At 38.4% G+C, this 27061-nt stretch overlaps 3 protein-coding genes across 3 annotated transcripts in view; 1 reads left to right on the forward strand and 2 right to left on the reverse strand.

Annotated features, from left to right (window-relative positions):
- Positions 1–8769, reverse strand: part of LOC117993725 (facilitated trehalose transporter Tret1) — a 57505-nt gene extending 48736 nt beyond the window's left edge. Inside the window, exon 1 of the mRNA XM_034981536.2 lies at positions 8689–8769. The gene's annotated coding sequence lies outside the window, so the exon portion shown is untranslated. The remainder of the gene's footprint in view (positions 1–8688) is intronic.
- Positions 1–10497, forward strand: part of LOC117993726 (uncharacterized) — a 27214-nt gene extending 16717 nt beyond the window's left edge. Inside the window, exon 2 of the transcript XR_011238156.1 lies at positions 10357–10497. The gene's annotated coding sequence lies outside the window, so the exon portion shown is untranslated. The remainder of the gene's footprint in view (positions 1–10356) is intronic.
- A 1290-nt stretch (positions 10498–11787) lies between these two features.
- LOC117993722 (facilitated trehalose transporter Tret1-like) overlaps positions 11788–27061 on the reverse strand; it is a 31527-nt gene continuing 16253 nt past the window's right edge. Inside the window, exons 2-7 of the mRNA XM_034981533.2 lie at positions 22124–22234; positions 20242–20463; positions 15331–15528; positions 14612–14807; positions 14160–14286; positions 11788–13857 (exon numbers count right to left, since the gene is read on the reverse strand). Of these exons, the coding sequence (XP_034837424.1) occupies positions 13174–13857; positions 14160–14286; positions 14612–14807; positions 15331–15528; positions 20242–20463; positions 22124–22211 (1515 nt within the window). The 5' untranslated portion in view covers positions 22212–22234 and the 3' untranslated portion in view covers positions 11788–13173. The remainder of the gene's footprint in view (positions 13858–14159; positions 14287–14611; positions 14808–15330; positions 15529–20241; positions 20464–22123; positions 22235–27061) is intronic.

Consider the following 27061-nt stretch of genomic DNA (forward strand, 5'->3'; position numbering starts at 1 on the left):
AATACTTGAGTCAACATAATCTCATTTCACGTTGTTGCCAAATACTCACGTACAAATACATTTAGGCAAAAAAAAAGTGGCCATGGTGATAAGGACAAAAAACAATCATTTTGTCACGTTCTAATAAGAGCTTAAATGCATTTAGCTATCTCGCTCTAACAGTAAGAGTCACAATAGGGCTACTTCTACAGGTATTTATTCTGAGCTTATAGGAAACTTCCCGCTGACTCTAGAGTCATCAAAGGCACTGTCTTATAGTACAAGTAAAGGGGAAAATCCGAAAACCGTGAATTTGTGGTTACATCACAAAAAGTGTTATTTCTTGTGCGATAGTACGGAACCTTTCGTGTGCGAGTCCGACTCGCACTTGAACGGTTTTTGTCCATGTATCTTGTTATTAGTTACCTATTACTTATTATGTTACGCTTTCGGAGTTATGAAACCTAAGCTAGTTGGCCAAGTACACCTTTTTATATTTCCGTAGTTCTTAGATACTCGTTCTCAGTAGTGGGCCGGCGATGGGTTTAAATAGGATGTTGCAGTTTCTTGATTATATTGAGCTTGATTGAGCAGTTCCATTTTATTAAAGAGGTGTAAGGTGTAATTTTATTAAGTGTGGCAGTTATTTATCAAAACCAGTGATAAAGCAAAAGTCCTGGAATTCTACATTACGAAAACGATACGTATTACATACAGGGTGTAACCATAACGCTGGCATAAACGAAGACAGGTGATAGTACTGATGATTACTGATATGATACTACAAAAAAAAACGCGAGAAGAATTCAATAAATTCTATAATTTTGTACAAGTTTACGATATATTGCAAATAAAACATCAGACTGACACTAGAGGTCAACGAATGTTGCGTAAGTAGGCCACTCGGAGTCAATACCGCGTCTTAGGCGGGGCATTGACCAGAGTTTTGCACGCTATACATTGCTGGTTTGAAAAATACTAAATCACTAAAACTAAAAAATGGGGCAAATGGTTATTGGGATTGTGTTTAGGTAATATAACAATAGCGCTAAGTTTTTGCTAGCGTTCTGGTTACACCCTGTATGTTGTCCATCAATAACAATATCATGATTTCATTGTCAGTTCGCGGTAACAAGCCGGTGAGCCGCATACAGTGTTCCTCTTACGCATTTCAGCGAGAAACTACCAATTGTTTACCTTTTAAGTCAGTCAAGGAAAAATTGATTATACCTAATCATCATCATTATAAACAACCTATCGCCGGTCCACTACTGGGCGCGGGCCAAATACGTAATGGTTGACTATATTAATATCCTACCTACTAATATAATAGTGTAGTAATTTCACAGTATGCCTGAAAATATGGTTGGGCTGCAACACAAACTGCAGTTATAATGCGGGTCAACATTGCATTGGACTCGTGTTAATGAGTTGCAATGGACTCAAACGAGGCAACGTTCGACTCATGCTGTTTGCGTGACCTTTAGAGGTGAGGTCAGGTGTATCGTTGTTTTGAAATTATATCATACTAGCTTATGCTCGCGACTTCGTCCGCGTGGACTACAAAATTTCAAAACCCTATTTCACCCCCTTAGGAGTTGAATTTTCAAAAATCCTTTCTTAGCGGATGCCTACGTCATAATAGCTATCTGCATGCCAAATTTCAGCCCGATCCGTCCAGTAGTTTGAGCTGTGCGTTGATAGATCAGTCAGTCAGTCAGTCAGTCATTCAGTCAGTCAGTCAGTCAGTCAGTCACCTTTTCCTTTTATATATATAGATATTATAACTACATCATGATCTACCCATCACCGGCTCACTGCTGAGGACGGGTCTCTTCTCAGCATGTGAAGGGTTTAGGACATAGTCGACCACGCAGGTCAAGTGCGGATTGGTTGACTATACTAACCTACCTAATAATAGTGTAATGATTTTACAAAATGCCAGAAAATGTGGTTGGGCTGCAACAAAAACTGCAAACAACAACTGCAAGATTGTGGCGTGTGGAACTTGGAAGCAGTGGCGTAGCTACCTAGGGGCTAGGCGGGACAGTGCCCCGGGGCCCTAAAGCTCAGGGGGCCCTCGAATCCTTTAATCCTAAATTTTTGAAAATTACGCCCATTTTCAAAATAAATATTATAATTCGAAAGTTACTTGGGAATTCCCGTAAATTCTTTCTGTGAATGTATTATTTTTACTTGATAAAACCTAACCAGTTTAGATAGCAGTGGGGCCCCATTTTTAATTTGCCCCAGGGCCCTTGGTTACCCTAGCTACGCCACTGCTTGGAAGTCCCTACAAGAGACGTACCTATGTCCAGCAGTAGACGTCTTTGTATTGTATTGTATTTTGTATTTATTTCGATTTAGACTCATTACAAGCGCTTACGAAAGTCAGATCGGCATAGAACAATACAATAATAAAATGATTGTACAAAATATGGCATATTATAATCTAGATAATACTAGTTAAAGATGGCATAAAAATTATTAAGTTACTCAAGCACCTTGTCGTATTTTGTAATAAAATGTCATAAATGCACTATAAAAAAGGAAAAAGATAGGTACTCAAGCAAGTACATAATCTTCATGTCAACATAATAATAAAATGTAATGAAAAGACCATTTTAATAAACAGCTTAAATTCTTTAATACCTAACATCTCTACCATTTCAAAAAAGGATTTAACGCTTCTTGGTGCCCCTATATTTGACGACGCATTTTCTCCTCTCTTAAATTCTAAATTAGATAATTTTAATAAATTTTCGCATCGTCTTTTAGATATAAACCCACACATGGCCTTGTATATTTTACGTTTATGTTTATTTGCTCCTAAATTCATGTATTTATTGCGGTGCAGTCCCTTTTGGAAATACCCTTCTTTGATTTCGGTCCTAGACGTGTCACTTAATGACACTCTTGGCAAAATTCTAAATTTACAATTCCATGACCGCACCTGGACCCAAGCGAGCCTACCTGTGAAATACGGGGGCCTAGGCATACGGTCCATTTCAAGTATTGCGCTTCCGGCTTTCTTATCTTCTGCTTCTGGCTCTATCACTCTCATCAGTCAGATCCTTAATCTGACCAGTCCGACTGATGTTGTGGTGGAGAGTCTTGCGGAGGTCAAGTTGGCTTGGAGTGCGTCTTGTCCTGGTAAAGATTATCCTATTGCTGTGGAATGTCAGGGCCTTTGGGACAAACCGCGTGTTATCTTGTCACACGCGGACCTAGTAGCGCAGTGTACCTCGGCTACGGATAAAGCCCGAATTTTGGCGGTATCCGAAAAGGAGTCGGGTCACTGGCTACACGCTCTGCCATCTCATAGCTTGGGGACGATTCTCGACCAGTCAGCGCTTCGTGTGACTGTTTGCGAATCAAGGTATGTGAGCCTCATTATTGCCCTTGCGGCAGCCACGTGGATCGGTTTGATCACCATGGACTCAGTTGTATTCGGAGTGCAGGCCGCTTATATCGACATGGTGCTATTAATGATATAGTACGTCGCGCTCTGGCCACTGCCTCCATCCCAGCTCAGCTAGAACCTTCCGGCTTGTTCAGTACCATACTATAGTACCATGGTCGATGGGGCGTGCGCTGGTGTGGGATGCGACCTGCGTCGACACGTTGGCAGCGTCCCATTTATCGGGCACGTGCCAAAAAGCGGCTGCAGCAGCCGAGTCAGCTCAAGAGCTTAGCGCCGTAAATACTCAGTCATTAGTAAGGACTATGTATTTGCGGCGCTTGCGTTTGAGACTCTGGGCCCATGGTCATCGGACACGAAAGCTTTTATAAACGTCGTGTCCCAAAAGCTGATTCACGCGTCTCGTGACCCAAGAGCTGGTGCTTATTTCGCTCAACGGTTGAGCCTTGCCGTTCAGCGAGGTAATAGCGCAAGTGTTTTGGGCACAATGCCCATAAATGACCATTTGGACGGCGCATATTTTTTGTAAATATAAATTTTTTAGTGATAAGTTTTTCTGTATGTTTTTTTTTGTTGTATTGACCTGTAAATTTAAATACTGAAAGACCTATATATTAAACATAAAATGTAATCAAATGTTATATTACAAGTACACAAGTACATATTTATTATCCTAGCTCGTTGAATAGCGTGTGCAGTGCTATATTTTCCATGCGTTTTTATCATCAATATAATCATAAATTTTGTAATAACTTTTTTTAATTAAAATTTATTTTATTTTATTTTTAAATTGCCTATCAGAAAGGTCAGTTATATCCTTTGGAATCCCGTTGTAAAAGCGTATCGAACTGCCCATAAATGATTTACTCGTTTTAGACAACCTGAATGCCTGCCCAGTTAACTTATGTTTGTTTCGTGTATTAAAGTGATGAGGATCCGAGTTTTTCTTATAAATAAATAAATAAAAACCTTTTATTCAGCCAAATTTACAAATAGGTACAAACAGGTAGGGTGCCGTAGTCCCTGGGGAACCAAGGAGCTGACCAGTGTCCATGCTCCCTGGTTCCCCAAGACCCAGGCACCCACTTCTTAAAACTAGCTTAGTGTCTATCTTGGCCGAACGGGGCGCTGCCTCAGCTTATTGCTACAGTCGGTCGACTGCAGCGCTGATTTTCGGGCATGGCCCCCAGTGATATCACGGGCCGATCGGGAGCGAACATCCCGTGCCTATTTTATATTGACACATGCCGAGTTACTTGCTGGTGCTCTTTTGGTAGTAGGTAAAGCAATTCCAACCCAGTACATATATCTAGGCTTTAACGAATCAGATCTCTATCTATTTAATCTATTCTATTGAATATTTTACATTTATATCTAATATGTCTTTCTATCTAACTACTTAACTATCTATTTATCTTTTTACCTATCTATATAACTAATCCATCGAACTACATATATAATAAAATTATCCACTATCTATTTATAAGTCACTTAGTGTTTTCCTGTAAAATTTGAATAAAATTGGACGTCCAATTATGATGGTAGATGTTTTCTAACGTACATAATATTCTCAAATATATAAAGTGAAGGCATAGTCAGAATGCCGATATCTTGAAAAAAATGTCTTAGAGAATCCCTGGGCTTCATCTTATAAATGGCGCGAATAGCTCTTTTTTGGAGTATAAAAATTGTTTTCCAGTCAGCAGCAGAACCCCACAACAAAATTCCATAAGACATCAAGCTTTGACAATATGCAAAGTATACTATTTTAGCAGTTTTAACATCTGTTAGTTGCCTTATTTTACGAATTGCAAATACCGCTGAACTTAGTTTACTTGCCAGATTATTAATGTGCGGTCCCCATTGTAATGTAGAATCAATAGTTAGTCCAAGGAATAGAACCTTGTCCACAATGTCTAATTTTTCATTGTTGAGAAATATCTCAACATTTCTTTCACCACGAAAATTGGATGAAGCAAAATATACACATTTCGTTTTTTTTACTATTTAATGCTAAGTTATTGACCGAAAACCACTGCGAAAGCTTGGTGAGTGCTTTATTAAGGTTGCTCAAATCGCAGTCTTTCCTATTAACTTTAAACAAGAGAGAAGTGTCATCTGCAAATAATACGATATCTGCTAGTTCTTTTACTATATTAGGAAGATCGTTAATATAGGCTAGAAACAAAAATGGACCGAGAATTGATCCTTGCGGCACTCCTAATTTCACTTTTGTTCCCACAGATGTTCCCTTATTGACATATACTCTCATTTCTCGGTTAGTTAAGTATGATGAAATAAGTTTTAGGGCCTCATCAGTAACTCCATAGAACCTCAGCTTTCGGATTAGAATTTCGTGGTTTACGCAATCGAAGGCCTTTGAAAGATCGCAAAAGATGGGTATTTGAAGACCGTCTAGTTGTAGTGCAGATTAGTTTTAAAGTTAAAAGTTAAAAACTTAAAAGTAAAACTAATCTGCAATAGACGGTCTTAAAGATAAATCTTTATAGTAATACGGGTTAATCCGTGTAACGGTTAATCAAACAAAGGCGTTATAGGTACGTCTAACCGGTTAACCTTTTAAGCGGATTAATGGGTCCTTGGTTTTAAACTATACGCCGTTTTGACTTTGAGGTAGCAAACAGATATATTATTATGTATTTCGCATAATTTATATATAATTTTCATAACTATTCTTGCAAGCAAAGCTAAGTAAAGAGTGAAATCTGGCAAGAAATATTGTAGGTACATCGACTTTTAGAATGAGATTTCGGCTTTGTAGAGTTCGGCGTTGTCTCTGTCACTCATACCTATGTGATGTTTTGTTGGTCTCAAACACAGAAACAATGCTCTACGAAACCGCTATCTCTTTGTAAAGGTCGATGTACATTATTTTCTGGGAAGGGAAGGAAGAATATGCCAGTAAATATATGAAGTCACCACCAAAGTCAATTTTTTGGCATATTCTTGCTTCTCACCTTCATTATGCCAGAAATTTATTTTCATAATCAAAGATATTTTGATTATAATATGCTTCACTATAATTTAGCTTATTGCATGCGAAAAGATAAAAATACCTAATATACCTAGGTAGGTATAATAAAATACGCAATCACAGGCATCTACGTATATTTTTTATAATCATTTTCCAAAATCAATATACTAGGTACTTACATAATTAAAATATAAAATGTGGTTTGTAATACTTTTAATAATATGTTTTCGCATTGTTACAGATATAATATTTTATCTATAATAATGACTTCAATAACAAATCTATATATATAAAATTCAAAGTCATGACTGACTGACTGGCTGACTGACTAACTGACTGACTGACTGACTGACTGACTGACTGACTGACTGACTGACTGACATATATATCAACGCACAGCCTAAACCGCTGGTCCTAAAGACATGAAATTTGGAGGGTCTATTCTTCGTAAAGAGTAGGTATCCACTAAGAAAGGATTTTTCGAAATTCCACCCCTAAGTGCGTTAAATGGAGGATGGAAATTTGTATGAAAGTCCGTCAATTTTCAAGTTATTTGCATGAAAACTGGTATTTGGGTTTTCGGTTACAAATGAAGAAATACGTGTTTCAGGATTTTTGGAAAATTCGCCCATAAGGGTGGTAAAATAGGGGATGAAAGTTTGTATGGGACAGTTTTAATCTTAATATATAAAATTCAAAGTCCTGACTGACTGACTGACATAGATATCAACGCACAGCCTAAACCGCTGGTCCTAAAGACATGAAATTTGGAGGGTCTATTCTTTGTGAAGAGTAGGTATCCACTAAGAAAGGATTTTTCGAAATTCCACCCCTAAGTTGGTTAAATGGGGGATGAAAGATTGTATGAAAGTCGGTCATTTTTCAAGTTATTTGCATGAAAATTGGTATTTGGGTTTTCGGTCACAAATGAAGAAATACGTGTTTCAGGATTTTTGGAAAATTTGCCCATAAGGGTGGTAAAATAGGGGATGTAAGTTTGTATGTGAAATCAACGCACAGCCTAAACCGCTGGTCCTAAAGACATGAAATTTGGAGGGTCTATTCTTTGTGAAGAGTAGGTGTCCACTAAGAAAAGTTGGTTAAATGGGGGATGAAAGTTTTTATGAAAGTCGGTGGTTTTTCAAGTTATTTGCATGAAAATTGGTATTTGGGTTTGCGGTCACAAATGAAGAAATACGTGTTTCAGGATTTTTGGAAAATTTGCCCATAAGGGTAGTAAAATAGGGGATGTAAGTTTGTATGTGAAATCAACGCACAGCCTAAACCGCTGGTCCTAAAGACATGAAATTTGAAGGGTCTATTCTTTGTAAAGAGTAGCTATCCAGTAAGAAAGCATTTTTCGAAATTCCATCCCTAAGTGGGTTAAATGGGGGACGGAAGTTTGTATGAAAGTCGCTCATTTTTCAAGTTCTTTGCATGAAAATTGGTATTTGGGTTTTCGGTTACAAATGAAGAAATAAGTGTTTCAGGGTTTTTGGAAAATTTGCCCATAAGGGTGGTAAAATAGGGGATGAAAGATTGTATGGGAAAGTTTTAAGTATTGATATTATTAACTTGAAATTTAGAAAATAGGTTTTTTCTTGAGGTTAGGTGTCAGCGAAGAAAAGACTAGGAGGAATTTTTTTTTAATTAATTACTTACTTAAATAAAAAAATTAAGTAAATATAAAAAACTACTAACTTTTTTTACAAATACACGCTTTGACGGGCGTGAATGCGAATCGAACGATAAGACATGATTGACCTAGACGGACGGACCGACAACTAAATACAATGCCAACTGATAAAATAACGTAATTTGCTCTATTTTTCGATATAGGATTCTTGGAATGTGATTCACCGATATAAGTCTACAGTTAGGAATCGATGGATAGGTATACTTACAAAGAATTATTTTTAACAGGTAATGGTACCTATAGCATTATAGCAAAATTAATTTATTTTTCGGAACCATTTTATTGCATAGGTTAGTACTTAGTAGGCACCTACCTACTTAAAAAAATATGTTAATAAAACGTTATTAAAATATAATATAGGTACCTAACTACTTAGTAAAAATTATATACAAAATATACCCCTAAAACACTCCTAAAAAGATTGTGATTAAAATTAATATACTTACCTATTCATTAAAATTACCAATACCAAAATATACACTGACTGTAAAAAAAAGCTTTCGATAAGACTAAATTTTATAAATCGTAAAGTTCATCTCAGTAGGCAGGTACTATAAAGACAGCAAGTAGAAATAAAAAATAAAAAAAAACACTCACATGGTAATTTGGAACACTGCACCGTACCGGCCAGCGGCAAATAAAGAAATAACAATTGATATCTATAAAATAATAAGTAATTATTACTTACTCTTGCCTGTATTATCTATCTACGTAATGTGAAAAATCAGTTTAATCAATTCATCATACTTATATAATAAACTAGCTTATACTCGCGACTTCGTTCGCGTGGACTACACAAATTTCAAACCGCTATTTCACCCATTTAGGGGATGAATTTTCAAAAATCCTTTCTTAGCGGATGCCTACGTCATAATAGCTATCTGCATGCCAAATTTCAGCCCGATCCGTCCAGTAGTTTGAGCTGTACGTTGATAGATCAGTCAGTCAGTCAGTCACCTTTTCCTTTTATATAGGTATTTAGATTTAGATGATCATTTCACCAAAAAGGTTTCAAAAACCAATCAAATCACAAACGTCGTATTCCGCAAACTTATCATTTTACAAAAAAAAAAAACATTTGACAAACGTTTTACTTTCCAAAAGTGCTGAATATTTAAAATAAGTATCATATATTTTTCGTTTTCCAAATTTGCGATTTTATAAAATCGCGAACATGAAGTGGGGGGAGGGAAGAAACTTTTTCTGGGTGGTTTAAAAAGAAATAACCACGAACCCTTCTAACCTAACCCATCCGAGTCAGGGTGACCCGAGTCCGGCTCGCTTTGCTCGCTCTTGCATCATAAGTTCTCTGTGACTGTATTTTCATTTATCATAAACTTCATTTATGGGGGAGTGAGTGGAGGGGTAGGGAAGAGAATCCCCCAAAAGGCTCCTTTTTCTGGATGGTTTAAAAAGAAATAACTACGAAGAGGATGGCGGGGTCTGTTAGACTGTTAGATCCTCTTCTAACCTAACCCATCCGAGTCGAGTGCCTGTTTTTCCTATCCTATAATATCATAAACTTAATTTATGCGGACAGAGCATTTTATTAAAAATAATAATTATGCTATTTCCTATTTTACTAATTAACACGATTAAGAAATGAACAGCTGTTTGTGAAATGGTATTTTATGAAATGACTATTTGTCTAATAGTAATTTGTTTTCTCGAGTGAATTATTTGTACAGAACCAAAAGTTTTATAACGATGATAAAATGATTAATAATTTTGCCAGAATTTGTTTGTGGAATGAAACTTGGTTATTTGTTTTAGGACACATTGGTCAAAACCAAGCATTGATGATTGAACTCTCAGAACTTATCAAATTACGTAAAGGCTATGGTATTGCCAACAAATGTATTTTCCATGTAAATGGCGCGGGCGCCTGTCATTATCTTTTTTCAAGTAGATCCACCTATCTACGACTAACTGCTGCCAACTAGTGCTACATAGATAAGTAATTAAAGATAACACTAATTAAGTAATGACACACAGGTATATCTGAGCTTTCTTATGAGGTGTACCTCATAAGAAAGCTCAGATTGTGCTTTTGAATCTAAATATATAAAAGGAAAAGGTGACTGACTGGCTAATCTATCAACGCACAGCTCAAACTACTGAACGGATCGGGCTGAAATTTTGCATGCAGGTAGCTATTATGACGTAGGCATCCACTACAAAAGGATTTTTGAAAATTCAACCAATTAGGGGGTGAAATAGGGTTTTATAATAATAATAATAAAGAATCTTTCTATTTCTGTGTAGATATCAGGATTCAGGAGTGACGTGAAGGCGGTCGAGAGGCAGATCGCAGAGCTGTCGGCCCGCGTCGACGACATCGAGAAGAGGACCATAATCAAGGAGTGCCCCTCACTTTCGTCCTCTGTGTTCTCCAATATCAAATAAACACACAATTTTACTGAAAATGCCTGTTTTATTAACCCTGATATATTGCGCGCTAAATAAGTTGTACAATCGTATCGTATGGCGTATGACTACGCGTTGTACAAAACAGCCGGCCTTGTTTTTTTTAGTTTTTACTGTTTAATCTTTAGTCATGACCTGCGCAAACCGCAATATTGCAACTTTGGACCCAAAAAAAAAGTATGCAGGATGTAACCAGAACGCTAGCAAAAACTTAATTAAACAAAAGCGTTATTGTTATATAAACACAATCCAATACCAATACCCATTTGCCTCATTTTGTAGTTTTTAGTGATTTACTTAGTATTATTTAAACCCGCAATGAATGGCGTGCAAAACTCGGGTCAACGCCCTACCGTGGCAAAGACTCCGAGTGACCTTGTTTGCGTTTTTTTTTCTGTGGTGCCATATCAGTAATCATCAATACTATCACCTGTCTTCGTTTTTGCCACCGTTCTGGTTACACCCTGTATTTTTCACCGTCGCATGTCAGCAGTTACCACTGACTGCCAATTTTTTTTAAATAAGGTTATCTGTGACACCGCCTGGAAAGGATGATGACTTAATAAGGACATAAGGATGATGATGATGCTCAAACTAGAAATAGGGTCACGGTTGAGGTGAAACCAACGATGTGTGAGCCACCCCTGAAACGATGCTGAAATTAAATAATTGAAAAGAAACGAAACTTTTCTATAAACATTAACTTTTATTGTATTCTGGTTTAAGACATTTATTGTTCCATAAAGAAATTTCCACTTACATGGAACTTACAGGCTATTAAAAAGTGGGTTACAAAATTGTATCTTAAAGCGCACAGTGAATACATTCATATATATATATATTCACATTTTTAACTTCTAGTTAATGATAAAATAATAATTATCGACATTATAAAACCAATAATAGAAATAATTTATCTGAAAATTAATTAATATGTTTCAATTATTTGAATTTCGAATCTCAACATTCAAATTATTCTTATTTTACAAACTCGCGCCACTAAACTGTTCAAAATGGCGACAACTATTTGCGTCTCGTTCTATTTCTGAGTTTCGAAAGAGATGCAAAAAGAACTAGAGTGACCATGGTTTCCTTACTATTAAGGAATGTAATTCAATGAAAATCAGTCCCTATGGACTGATTTTGATTGAATTACAGTCTTAATTTATTAAAAAATATTTATTTATGACATTTTAATATTACTTGAATTACTAAACTATTTAATATTATTGTTCTAAAGCTCGAGCTCCACAAACGTTACTTAGGTGATAAGTTAAGGTAAAGTATTAAAAATATAGTGATTTCATTGGATCGATGTGATTTAAATTTATTTTAAATGAACTAAGTACCTATATAAAAAATGACATTTTTTCTTCTTTGTTGGTGTACGTCCGACTAGTTTCAAAGTAACATCTCCAATAAGGGTCGAAGTTTTAAGAACTGCTTATCTATAGTGATGAACTCACTCAACAACAATACGTTGCGATTCGATTTTCTAGCGGAAGATCAACCGGATGGGTTTAAAAATAGTCGGGCATACGCCAACAACATAGGATGTATGTGTACGTATGTGTTCTATTAACAATTATTAGGACTTTAAATTCCAAAATATATTTAAGAATCGCCCTTAAATTTACCTATTGTTAAGTAAAATCAATACTTAACTAATCGAGCTTAAAACATAAACTAGCCTAGTTTGGCTATTTTATATAAGTTAAACACCTAAGTATTTATTGCACAACTTTTAAATTATTATAGTTACGTATTTGATTTTTGGCACATTTTTCCTCTCTTACAATAATAAAATAAGTACCTACCTACTTACCTAAAGCTAAAATATTTATTTTAATATCTAATATTATGTTCTTAGTTAATCACAAAATAAATAAAACCAACAAGTACAAAATCTCAAAAACCTAATATTGTCTTAATAACTATCAATATTTCATCCATAAAAATAAGAAGTCATTTAATTTAAAAGCAGTTTATTTTGTACAGTCAGCGTCAGATAAATATTACAAGTAGTACTTACTTATTATAAATACTTTTTCACTTACATAAGAGTGCTTTCTTTTCTCACTCAAGTGTCCATACAAAGATCTGTCCATAATATAAAATTAGTATTTATGAGTTGGTAAATGAATTTTTGTTAAAAAAAATAGCATTTATCGGTTGAATACTGAAAATTTCAAATCACACGCGCACAGTTTTGATTTTTTTTTTGTATGGATGACATTATGTCAAAAATCAAACAAATATTGATAAAAAAACGTTTCAATATTGTACCATTAATCTACTAAATATGAATTCAGCCAAAACACTATTATTATTAGGTTTATTTTTGGACTTATGCTATAATTTTTTTATTTAATCTGTATTTGGTATATTTTAATCTTTGGTTGTAAAATACCTAAATATTTTGGTTATATTATATCTGACGCTGATTATACAAAAAACAATGAACACAACTTTTGTAAAGCAATCGATAACTTTAAACTGGTTACACACATCAATGACACAAGTCCTTACTGGAAGACCACAAATGTTTTGACTTACTTATGATCTATTTAAGCGTTCCCAAAACAAAAGTATACATCATGATATGCTTTAAAATATACACTGAGTATTCAAAAATTTGTACAAAAGCAAGCCTTACTACTTGCCGCCGAGTATTGTTTGAATCTGTGACAAAGTCTTGCCCTTAGTTTCAGGTATTAAGAAGAAGACGAAGAAAACACAAGCAATCATGAATCCACTGAAGAACCAGAAGCAACTGTAAATACCGATTGACACCTTCATTATTGGGAAGCATAAAGTGACAATAAATACTAAACACCAGTTGGTAACAACCGTGATCCCTGATGCGGTGCCACGGAATTCAGCAGCAAACAATTCAGACATCATCATCCAAGGTATTGGACCGAAACCCATTGAGAAGGAAATAATGAAAAGGACTAAACAAAGTAAAGGAAGCCAACCAACTGCGGTAACGTTTGAACCACTTTCCTTAAGCTTGAAGTATGTACCGAGTACGATCAAACAGATGCCCATAATGATACAACTCTGGAGTAGAAGAATTCGTCTGCCTGCTTTTTCTATTAGCAGGGAGGAAGCGTATGTGGCTAGAGTTTGGACGACTCCTACAATGATAGTCGCGATGGCAGGTTCAATGTTGGAGCCTGCGGATTTGAAGATGTCGACCGTGTAGAAGATGACGGCGTTGATGCCACTGAACTGCTGGAAGAACATGAGGCCAAGGGAACAGATGAGAGCCATGAGGGGCGCTCGGTGGGTCAGCATCCTGACTATGCCACCTTGTTGACGGGATGAATTGTCCACCTGAAAAAATAAATAAAAGTTTAAATTATTGCTAGTTCTGAAGAGCTCCCTTTTTTACGGTTTGATACCAAAATGGTAAAAAATAACGCAATAGAGTGACTCAGTTTGTTTATCCGTCCATCACAGCTGTTTAAATAGGGGAGGGGGGAGGGAGTGTTGAAATTGTTTGGTTACTAGATCAAGTGGAGCATATTATGTCATGTTGATATTTTTATCTCTCTGTTTCACATGCTTTCTATTTCTAAGAGTATTTGAGAATTTTATAGTTTTTGTGTGGTGCTATATAATAGCAAAAAACTCACATCTTTCTGCATGTCTTCCAATTCGCCACTGAGGTCTGCATCAGGGCCGCGGAGCCATCGTAGCGCTTTCTCAGCGTCACGGCGCTTGTTCTTAGCCAGCAGGTATTGTGGGGTTTCTGGCATCCACCTGCAATTACATTCATATCACAATTTTAAAAGATATATTATGTGTTGAATACATATTGCTACATTTATAACTTTTCTCATCAAAACAAAGGTGACGAGGAGTTACAACATCTTCTAAGTTACAACAACGAAGGCAAAGAGGGTGTCCATGGCTAGAAACAGCGGAAAGAAGACCTCAGCGACCCTCGATTGAGATCTAAGTAACTTAGTGCTCAGATCAGATAACCAATCACAAAAGTAAAAATGATGCCCACAGTCAGTAACCTCAGCAAGCCTTAAAAAAGAACCTTCGTTTAAGAATTGACATTAAGTAAATATGGTCTTACCAAAACACGGCAACCAGTAGGACAGGGAAGATAGCAGATACGATGGACAGTGTCCTCCAATGCGTCCAAGCTCCAACCACGAAGGTGAAGAGGATGCCCACGGTCAGGAACAGCTGGAAAAAGGCTCCCAGAGACCCTCGGATTGAGGTCTCCGCTATTTCGCCAATGTACATTGGGGCTGCTACGCATATGCCACCTGGAATTTCAAAGAGTGCACTTGATAAAATGCTTGAAAAAAAATCGTAGCTTTAGTTTTAAGTTTATGTAATTATCATTATCTTACAAATTCAACAATAATCTGTTATTTGACAACTACTCAAATCAGTAAACACGCACTCAGTGTGCGAGCTTCTATGAAATACCGGCATGTGACGTCACAATAATTTGACGTGCTTTTTAGTTTAATCGATAACTTAAAATGGTTATTACTACTACACTTAAAACTAACAAAGGATGTGGATTTTAAGTATTTTAGAAGACCCTCTATTTAATAATCACTGAGAAATAATTTATTTTTGACATAGTCTAATACCGCATTGATATAATCAAGCCCAGTGTGGGACGACTTGCAACCCACTAGACTGACGGCCTCAACCTTGACAAGGAAGTGGGACGTGAGAGGATGTGCAAACTGAAGGATCGTGTGTAATGGCGCGCTTCCTCCTGCAGTGGACGCAAACAGGCTTGAGCCTAGGACAAAGAAGAAGAAGAACACGTACCAGTACTCAATCCCGCGAAGAACCTGGCAGCGATGAGCATCCCAGCTCCGTTTGCAAAGATTGTGATCAACCAGTTGAGCATAAACGGTACTGACAGCATCAAAATAGTCGGTCGTCTCCCAACCTTGTCCGCAATCACCCCCACTGGGAGGGCGCTGATCGCTGCACCGATCGCCAGGATTGATGATACAAGAGAACCTGGGGAAAATAGAAGACAAATGTAAATTTATAATAAAGCTTAGGCGGTGAAAGCGGTAATAGATTACTGGTTAAAACGTCAGCTATTACGTCAACTATTCGTGAGGTCGGGGTTTCGATACCATGCACGCACTTCTAGCTTTTCGGAGTTATATATGCGTTCCAAGCAATTTTAATATCACTTGCATTACAGGTGAAGAAAAACGTCGTGAGAAAACTTACATGCCTGAAAGTTGTCCATAATGTTTTCAAAAGTCTGCCAGTCCACATTTGACTAGTGTGATTGACTTGGCCAAACCCTTCTCATTGTGAGAGGAGACCCACCTCACTCACTATATGAACCCTTGGGTTGATCATGGAGATGTTATAATTTAATTTATATTTTATATTTTCTAAAGTGTTATTATTAAGCTTCTATTTACCGCATTTACGCATACGATTTTTTTAACGAATCTATAAGCTTTGCCTATCTGGAGTTCTGCCGTTTTTGTTATATTTTTCTTTGAGCAAAAAAGAATTAGCTTCTTAAAAGCGAGTAAATCGCCGATTGCCGATGCTAAAAGTATCGTCTGTGCTTTGGCCTTCACCTTGATGCATGAGTAGATGGGTATATCATTACTTTTGGCACATCTCTAAAGAAAATAATTATTTTAAAGTATCGCAAAAAAATATCTCAACTAGAAAATCATGTGATTACAATTTATGAGTATTTCATGATAATTTTTAGCATTTCAAGTGGAATATGAACAGAAAGAAATACGAAATATCATGTGATATTGAATAATGATGTGGTTGACCTTCGATTACGTGTTTCGAGTTGAAGTAGCGGAATTTGGAGGCACGTTTGTGGGTGTGTCTTCTATTTTAGATTTATAGAAGTGCCACGTGCCTAGTTGTCCCAACCGTCATAACCGCAGAGTAGAATACACCTGAGGCCTCTCTTTTTTCTATTTTCAATAACATCAAAAACCATTTATTTAAGTTGGTATAACGGTGGCAGCGCGCGACGGTCCATTGAATCTCACCAAGAAATAATCACCAGATGGCAATCCTGGTGGGTACGCCCCGCACACCCGCATACCCACCGCGCTAAACCGGTGCGGGATAGCGTGTGTGACGTGCAGACGGACGGGGCGTCCCCCTGCCTCATACCCCGATTGCCATCTCGACCTATCGCGTGCTGTACCTATATCAATAACTAAATACTAATAACGAACTTAGTAGGTATACCAATTTAAATGTAGGTATGTATCAAACGTTGGTAATATTTATTTGCTTAAAAAGCACATAATTCCGAGTTAACTAAGCAAGATGGTGCGTGCCCGGAATCAAACGTTGGATCCCCCGAATACGAGGTCAACGTCTTAACCACTAGGCTATCACAGAAAATTTTAGGACTGTCCACAAACACTTGATAACCTGGCAAGCCTACATTAAGTGTCTATTGCCAAGACATGCTACAGAGTAAGGAGAGTGTGGTATCTTCTTCTCTAAATATATAAAAGCGAAATACCACTCACTCGCTGACTAATCACGAAATCTCAGGAACTATAAAGCCTACAAACTTGGAATTTAGAAGGTAGGTTCCTTCTAGGACGTAGGTGTCAGCTAAGAAACGGTTTTGAGAACATCCCGGTGAAATGGGGGGTGGAAAGTTATATGAAAGTCCTATGTTTTTGAAGTTAGAGATGTGAAAATCGCCATTTAGGTTAATACGTTAAAATAATAAAAATCTGTATAAGTCAGTTTGGGAAATTACCCCCTTAAGGGTGGTAAAATAGGAGGGAAAAGTTTTTATAGAAATGTTTTAAATATTATTATTTTAAACTTGAAATTTGAAACGTAGGTTCTTTCTATGGGGAAGGTATCAGATATGAAAGGATCTAACGAAATTACCCCCCTAAGGGGGTTGTAAGATGAGACTGAGTGAGTAGGTAAGTGAGGCCTTTTGCAGCGGGAAAATTTCTGATCTCATGAGACACCAAAAATTTTACGCGGACGAAGTCGCGGGCAACTGCTAGTATATCATATAGCTATGCGCTAATGCTCTTAAGCTGAAAGCTAGAACTATTTGCGTGGGAGTTGCTCTAACAATCGTACTGATTGATTTTCTATTTTCTTGGCGATTTGCTGAGTTTAGTTTTTTGACAGGTGGGTAAGTACCTAATGGTAATGGGTTATCCGGGTTATAGTTTCTTAGGGTTCCGTACCCGCCAACGGGACCCTTGGGAGGCTTTATGACCCCAACGTCTATCGGTTTTTAGGGTTCCGTACCTCAAAAGGAAAATCGGAAACCCCTTATAGGATCACTTTGTTGTCTGTCTGTCTGTCTGTCTGTCTGTCTGTCTGTCCGTCTGTCTGTCAAGAAACCTACAGGGTACTTCCCGTTGACCTAGAATTATGAAATTTGGCATGAAGGTGGGTCTTATATCTGACATTTGGGGAAAAATCTAAAAACCGTGAATTTAGGGTTAGATCACACAAAAAAAATTAAATTGGGGGTCATGAACTAATAATTAGTATTTTCTGCTTTCGAAGTGAGTGACTATATCAAGTGGGGTATCATATGAAAGGTCTTCACCTGTACATTCTAAAACAGATTTTTATTTATTTTTAAGCATCATAGTTTTTGAATTATCGTGCAAAATGTCGAAAAAATACGACTGTAGTACGGAACCCTCATTGCGCGAGCCTGACTCGCACTTGGCCGGTTTTTAGAATTGAGTGCCCTACCCATGTCGAATCAATCAGAGATAGGTACTTACCCATCGATACCCATTACGAAAAAGTTGTTGAATATTATCGTGATAACTATCCACATGTCAGATATTTAATATTTTTAATGATAAGAGTGAAAATCACAGGAAGCCTTATCTACACAAGTTGCAACAACACAAAAGGGTGATAGCAAAAAGTAGTAATTGATAAGGCAAATACTGTCATGATACTTTATCGAACTAGCTGATGCCCGCGGCTTCCACAACGTGGATTTAGGTTTTAAAAAACCTTTGATTTTCCCAGATAAAAACCGGCCAAGTGCGAGTCAGGCTCGCGCAACGAGGGTTCCGTACTACAGTCGTATTTTTTCGACATTTTGCACGATTATTCAAAAACTATGATGCATCAAAATAAATAAAAATCTGTTTTAGAATGTACAGGTGAATTCCTTTCATATGATACCCCACTTGATATAGTTATATCTTACTTCGAAAATGGAAAATACTAATTTCAGTTTATGACCACAATTTAATTTTTTTTGGTGTGATGTAACCACAAATTCACGGTTTTCAGATTTTTCCCCCACTAGACCCACTTACCTACCAAATTTCATGACTCTAGGTCAACGGGAAGTACCCTGTAGGTTTCTTAACAGACAGACAGACAGACAGACAACAAAGTGATCCTATAAGGGTTCCGTTTTTCCTTTTGAGGTACGGAACCCTAAAAAGTAACCTATGTCACTCTCCAGGTCTTTAACATATACCCATGTAAATTTACCACTTAAGGACCCTGAAATATGAGGGGGTTTGCTGGAAAAACTATACCCATGCAAAACATCACGTCGATCCGTTGGAGAACAAGCCAACAAACCGACAAACCAACAAACAAACACACTTTTGCATTTATAATATGGGTAGTGAATAGTGATGGTTTAGTCATTAGGGATATTGGCCAATGCGCCATTGGTCACCCCCAATCGTGTGACTCTTTGGGAATTCTAATGAATAAAAAGGTTGCAAATAGTACCAGTGTGACTCGATGAGGAAAAATTTTCAATGAGTTCCCAACAAGTCACAGTGTGACACGATTGAGTGTAACTCGTTGGGAACCCACCCCTGCTTCCAGCGCGCCGTTTGCAGCTAGAAATGATAAAGGGTAGGTACTTACTTTCCTGGGTACTTAGCAGGAAGTCAGCAGGCTGGCCCAGCTGGTTGTAAAGTCGGTAAGCTAGTTTGTGGCAGTCCAAACAACAACATCACCCCTAAATTAACCCCTAGATTAATCTATAATAGCAGTAACATAAAAATAAAGAACACAATTTTGACCTATTTTTATTATTTTATTTTAAGTACAAATAAATAATGATGCTACTAACGAGGACTTCCCTCGTTTGGGCTCGAACAGAAAACCAGCGTTGTGGTTACATCGTGTAACCACAACATTCAGCTGAGTTCGGGCCTTTTCGTTGGCACGACACATTTTAGATAATAGGTACCTATTAGATTTTAAGGAATGTTTTTTTTTTGTAAATATTTGTGTTTGTGTTTATCATGTGTCGGATCAACCAATAAATGTACTTCTATTCTATTCTATTCTATTCTACAGCACGGCCGTGATATTGGTCGCGTTTGTGGCGTTGTTGTAAACCTCGAAGGGCTCGTATGGCAGGGGTTCTTCGGTGGCGTTACCATTCTTCTTCTCCGGCGGCTGGATCTGGGGTAAGGCCGGCAAGGACCACGCGAGGATGGTACCTGCTACCACTTGCTACGGTGGCTTCCCAATGAGTCAAATCCAATCGTGTAATAGTGTGACTCGGTGGGAATTTTGATGAAAAAAAAGGTTGCAACTTGTGACTCGATGGGAAAAAAATTTCAATGAGTTCCCACTTCCCAACGAGTCATAGTATGACAGATTGAGTGTGATTCATTTTAACCCCACCCCTGCTACCACCGCGTCGATTGCAGCTAGAAATGATAAAGGGTAGATACTTACTTTCCTGGGTACTTAGCAGGAAGTCAGCAGGCTGCCCCAGCTGGTTGTACAGCACGGCCGTGATATTGGTCGCGTTTGTGGCGTTGTTGTAAACCTCGAAGGGGTCGTATGGCCGGGGTTCTTCGGTGGCGTTAGCATTCTTCTTCTCTGGCGGCTGGATCTGGGGTAAGGCCGGCGAGGACCACGCCAGGATGGTGCCTGCTGCCACTGCACCGATCGCAGCTGGAAACGATAATGATTGTTTGACAATTTTAGCCTCAGCTAAGAAGACTATTACGCTCATATTTATACGAGTAATTCACGTAGTTTTTTTTTTTTTTTAATAGACTAGAGGTGTGGTGGCAAGTGACTGAAAATGCAGCCTAAGCTGGAACGCGCTTGCCTAGAAGATACCTATTCACTCTTTACTTCAAACTTCAAGTCAAGAGTGAATCGCGATTTTAGGTGTGTTTGACGTCGATGTTCGTTTAAACTTTTTACATAAAAAGCAATAGGTACCTCAAAAGTTTCTCTTCTTTGGGGTTTGGAAGTTCAAACTCCCCCCCCCCCCCCCCCCCCTCCCCTGTTCCTGTTTTTTATTGAGTTTTATCTTACTGTCATATTAAAATAATACATTTAAAGGGAAAACCCGAATTGCCCATGACTTGATAATGTCATGATCGAAATTTGGTGTTGATGAAACTAATCTATTCTACATTATAAATCTCTTTTCTATCGACCTGTAATTTATTATATTAATCAACTCATTACATCTGTATTACGAATCTCATGACCGTCGCATTGCCATCATTGCAATACTAGCTACCTATCACTTTTCAGTTTTACTATTGGCTGAATCAATATAGCAGTCTTGCTGCAACTGGTTTTAGAAAATAGTGTAAGAGTACGAGTAATTCAACCAATCAGAGAGTGTATCCCTATTGACTGCTTCAATGTTTCGTAATTTTCGCTGAATGAAATGCTGAAAATAGCCTGAACATAAACTCGTAAGCATTTGGCATGGTGGCTGGCTATAAATAACACATCCTCGTCCAAGCGATCGATATGTTTTGTCGGAAACATGACTGTAATACTGTAGGCACTAGGTAGTTAGGTACTTACCTAGATGTCAAACGCACTCGCCATTATTTGACTGAGCAAAGTGAAGTCTTCGAAATTATCGTCTGTTGTCGGTCCGTCTATCAGACCTTTTTTTATTTATTCAGATACAATTTATCCCTTGACTGCAATCTCACCTGGTAGTAAGTGATGATGGAAGCGGGCTAACCTGGAAGGAGTATGGCAGTTTTTATTAAACCCATACCCCTTTGGTTTCTACACGGCATCGTACTGGAACACTAAATCGCTTGGCGGCACGGTTTTGCCGGTAGGGTGGTAACTAGCCACGGCCGATGCCTCCCACCAGACAAAGACCTTTGACCTAGATGTGACCACGCATATCAATCGATTGAACTGGATGGGTGACCGACTTTAGAGAAAAAAGATAGCTGGCTGGCATTAAATATAATATGTGCTCTCTATCGACGCACACTTTAGACCACCAATGACCAAATTAGATCGATAAATAAATCCCCCACTGCGTCTGTATGGAGATCGATGAAACGCCGACGCACGAGCTCCTAGAGTGCACGGGCGTAGCAGAACAACGCGAACGCCATTTGAGTTCCCTGACCTCACTCTACGAAGCCCTCGGCAACCTGGGCGGTCTAGTCGGCTTCTGGAGCGAGCTTGGTTGGCTGGAGTGAAGACTTCGGCGGGGAGGGGCGATGCACGCACAACAGACGGAAACGTTTAAGTGCGGAAACCAGCCCAGAGCGAAGAAGAAGAAATCCCCCACTGCGCAGGTATAACATGGATGTGAGAAAAACGTTTCCATACACACCTGCAACGGCAGCTATGTACTGGTTGGTCCGTTTGGTCTGTCCGCCCTTTTCCTGGACGGACAGCATGTGCATGGTTGGCTTCTCCATGGTTTCTTGCTAGCTAAGACATCCTGCAACAAAAATATCGAGTTTTCAATAAGGCGTCGATACCAGGGCCTCGTTTGAAACCCACGCAGCTTTAGTTTTCAATAAGGCGTCGACACCAGGGCCTCGTTTGAAACCCACGCAGCTTTAGTTTTCAATAAGGCGTCGATACCAGGGCCTCGTTTGAAACCCACGCAGCTTTAGTTTTCAATAAGGCGTCGATACCAGGGCCTCGTTTTAAAGTTTTGATAAATATTAGATAGGTATAGGTATATTACAATCTCAATTGTTCTGATTGGCTGAATTTGTGCGATTCTTGTTGCAACAATGCATTGTGGCCAATAGTGAGCGAGCATTAACCAATCAGAGATGATTGCGATCGTGACATTGTAGCTGTCAAACAACCGCGGTAGGGCCACTGATCTATCAACGCACAGCTCAAACTACTGGACGGATCGAGCTGAAATTTGGCATGCAGATAGCTATTATGACGTAGGTATCCGCTAAGAAAGGATTTTTGAAAATTCAACCCCTAAGGGGGTGAAATAGGGGTTTGTAATTTGTGTAGTCCACGCGGATGAAGTCGCGAGCATAAGCTAGTATTACAATTAAATTTAAAGCTAGCCTTATCTCACTATTTACTTATACAAAACATGCCCACGTGAAATGGTGCCAAGAATACTGGCTGCATTTGGTTGAAGGACAAACCAACAAACAAACACACTTTCGCATTTATAATATGGGTAGTGATTATATCTACTGCCCGTAGGGTCATAATTATTACCTGTACTGTTGTACCTAGTCTAGACTAGAACTACCTGTTCGAAGATATTAGCACTATTAGTACATAAGTATTACATTTGCATACATACCTAAGTACTATCGGTTAGCCATACAGAACTATCTTGGAATGGAATGATATAGGTGATTATGTGAGATTATTGCATTGGTTTAAGGGTTCCGTATTTCCAGAGAAAACCGGCCAAGTGCGAGTCAGGCTCGCGCAATGAGGGTTCCGTACTACAGTCGATTTTTTTTCGACATTTTGCACGATAATTCAAAAACTATGATGCATAAAAATAAATAAAAGACCTTTCATATGATACCCCACTTGATATAGTCACTCACTTCGAAAGTTTAAAATACTAATTATTAGTTCATGACCACAATTTAATTTTTTTTTGTGTGATCTAACCCTAAATTCACGGTTTTCAGATTTTTCCCCAAATGTCAGATATAAGACCCACCTTCCTGCCAAATTTCATGATTCTAGGTCAACGGGAAGTACCCTGTAGGTTTCTTGACAGACAGACGGACAGACAGACAGACAGACAGACAGACAACAAAGTGATCCTATAAGGGTTCCGTTTTTCCTTTTGAGGTACGGAACCCTAAAAAGGAACCCTTAGTGCGGTTACGCACTCATCCGATCCGAGTCCGAGAAAATACGTTCCTTTTTGTTTTGTATGGTAGCTTATGACATATTATGTCGTGTCTTCTTCTTCTTCCTTACCTTATCCCACGCTACGTGGGGTCGGCACAACATGTCTTCTTCTTCCACTCATTCCTGTCATTCGTCAACGTATTATCCACCTCTTTTTCACGCATATCCTCTTTCACGCAATCCATCCACCTTTTCTTTGGTCGTCCTCTCCTCTTTTTTCCTTCCACATGCATACTTAACATTCTTCTAGTGACATGGCTTTCTTCTCTCCGCATTATAATATGTCCATACCATGCCAGCCTATTACCCCTCATCTTTTCTACCACTGGCGCTACTTTCAAACTACCCCTTATATATTCATTCCTTATCTTATCCATCCTTGTCACACCACACATCCATCTCAACATTCGCATTTCAGTCGCATGTACTCTCCTTTCATCCGTCCCTTTTACCGCCCAACATTCTGAACCATACAATGTGACAGATTATGACATATTATGTCGTGTATATTGTAGATATTTTTTATATCCGTAGTTTGACGGATCGGATCGGATCAGTGTGTGATCGCCTTGTGATCGCTGTTATAGGATCACTTTGTTGTCTTTCTGCCTGTATGTCATGTGACAAGCCTGTCAAGACCTGTCAAGGTAATCAAAACTTATAGGGAACTTCCCGCTGACTCTAGAGTCATCAAAGGCATTGTGGCTAATTCCGTTGTACACAATCTCAAAACTAACCTAAAATGCCACGTCTAAATCTATTGCTATCCCTTTCATAATGTTGCTTGCGCAAAAGGATAGCACTTGATTTAGGACCTGTGGCCCTACCGCGGTTGTTTGACTTGACAGCTACAATGTCACGATCGCAATCATCTCTGATTGGTTGACGCTCGCTCACTATTGGCTACAATGCATTGTTGCAACAAGAATCACACAAATTCAGCCAATCAGAACAATTGAGATTGTAATAATGATTGATGCAGGTTTTAGACAATCGCCCTACAGTTATTTTAGTTTAGTTTGGAGATTGTGTGCAAGAGAATCGGTCCCATTGTCTTATAGTACAAGTAAAGGGGAAAATCCGTAAACCGTGAATTTGTGGTTACATCACAAAAAGTGTTATTCCTTGTACGATAGTACAGAACCTTTCGTGTGCGAGTCCGACTTGCACTTGAACGGTTTTTGTCCTTGTATCTTGTTATTAGTTACCTATTACATATTATATTACACTTTCGGAGATGTGAAACCTAAGCTAGTTGGCCAAGTACACCTTTTTATGGTTCCGTAGTTCTTAGATACCCGTTCTCAGTAGTGGGCCGGCGATGGGTTTAAATAGGATGTTGCAGTTTCTTGATTAAATTGAGCTTGATTGAGCAGTTCCATTTTATTATAGAGGTGTAAGGTGTAATATTATTAAGTGTGGCAGTTATTTATCAAAACCAGTGATAAAGCAAAAGTCCTGGAATTCTACATTACGAAAACGATACGTATTACATACAGGGTGTAATCATAACGCTGGCAAAAACGAAGACCGGTGACAGTACTGATGATTACTGATATGATACCACAAAAAAAAAACGCGAAAAAGTAAAATTAAAAAAATTCTATAATTTTGTACAAGTTTACGATATATTGCAAATAAAACATCAGACTGACGCTAGAGGTCAACGAACGTTGCGTAAGTAGGCCACTCGGAGTCAATGCCGCGTCGTAGGCGGGTCATTAGCCAGAGTTTTACACGCTATACATTGCGGGTTTGAAAAATACTAAATCACTAAAACTAAAAACTGGGGCAAATGGTTATTGGTATTGGATTGTGTTTAGGTAGTATAACAATAGCGCTAAGTTTTTGCTAGCGTTCTGGTTACACCCTGTATGTTGTCCATCAATAACACTTTCATTGTCAGTTCGCGGTATCAAGCCGGTGAGCATATTATATAGTGCTCCTCTTACGCATTTCAGCGAGAAACTACTAATTGTTTACCTTTTAAGTCAGTCAAGGAAAAATTGATTATACCTAATTATCATCACCTCTAACTTTTCGGAGTTATGTGCGTTTTTAGGTTTCCGTACCTCAAAAGGAAAAAAGGAACCCTTATAGGACCACTTTGCTGTCTGTCTGTCCGTTGTATCTCTCAAGAAAACCTGTAGGGTACTTCCCGTTGACCTAGAATCATGAAATTTGGCAGGAAGGTGGGTCTTATAGCTGACATTTGGGGAAAAATCTGAAAACTGTGAATTTAGGGTTAGATCACACAAAACAAATTAAATTGTGGTCATGAACTAATAATTAGTATTTTCTACTTTCGAAGTGAGTGACTATATTAAGTGGGGTATCATCATATAAAAGGTCTTCACCTATACATTCTAAAACAGATTTTTATTTATTTTTATGCATCATTGTTTTTGAATTATCGTGCAAAATGTCGAAAAAATACGACTGTAGTACGGAACCCTCATTGCGCGAGCCTGACTCGCACTTGGCCGGTTTTTAAGTAATCAAAATATCACTTGCTTTAACGGTGAAGGCAAACATCGTGAGGAAACCTGCATGCCTGAGAGTTCTCCATAATGTTCTCAAAGGTGTGTGAAGTTTGCCAATCCGCACATGGCCAGCGTGGTAGACTATGGCCAAAGCCCTTCTCACTCTGATAGGAGACCCGTGCTCTGTAGTGAGCCGGCGATGGGTTGATCATGATGATGATGATGAATTATCATCATTATGAACAACCTATCGCCGGTCGACTACTGGGCGCGGGTCTCCTCTCAGAATGAGAAGGGTTTAGGCCATAGCCTGCTACGCTGGCCAAATACGGATTGGTTGACTATGCTAATATCCTACCTACTAATATAATAGTGTAGTAATTTCACAAAATGCCTGAAAATGTGGTTGGGCTGCAACACAAACTGCAGTTATAATGCGGGTCAACATTGCATTGGACTCGTGTTAATGAGTTGCAATGGACTCAAACGAGGCAACGTTCGACTCATGCTGTTTGCGTGACCTTTAGAGGTGAGGTCAGGTGTATCGTTGTTTTGAAATTATATCAAATATTATCACTACATCATGATCTACCCATCACCGGCTCACTACTGAGGACGGGTCTCTTCTCAGAATAATAATAATAATAATAAATAATGTGAAGGGTTTAGGACATAGTCGACCACGCAGGTCAAGTGCAGATTGGTTGACTATTATCCTACCTAATAATAGTGTAATAATTTTACAAAATGCCAGAAAATGTCTTTGGGCTGCAACAACAACTGCAAGATCGTGGCGTGTGGAACTTGGAAGCAGTGGCGTAGCTACCTAGGGGCTAGGCGGGACAGTGCCCCGGGGCCCTATAGCTCAGGGGGCCCTCGAATCCTTACCAGAAATCCTCGATCGAACTAAATTTTTGAAAATTTCT

The sequence above is a fragment of the Maniola hyperantus genome, chromosome 24 (genome assembly GCF_902806685.2).
Source record: "Maniola hyperantus chromosome 24, iAphHyp1.2, whole genome shotgun sequence".
Classification (NCBI taxonomy): Eukaryota; Metazoa; Arthropoda; class Insecta; order Lepidoptera; family Nymphalidae; genus Maniola; species Maniola hyperantus.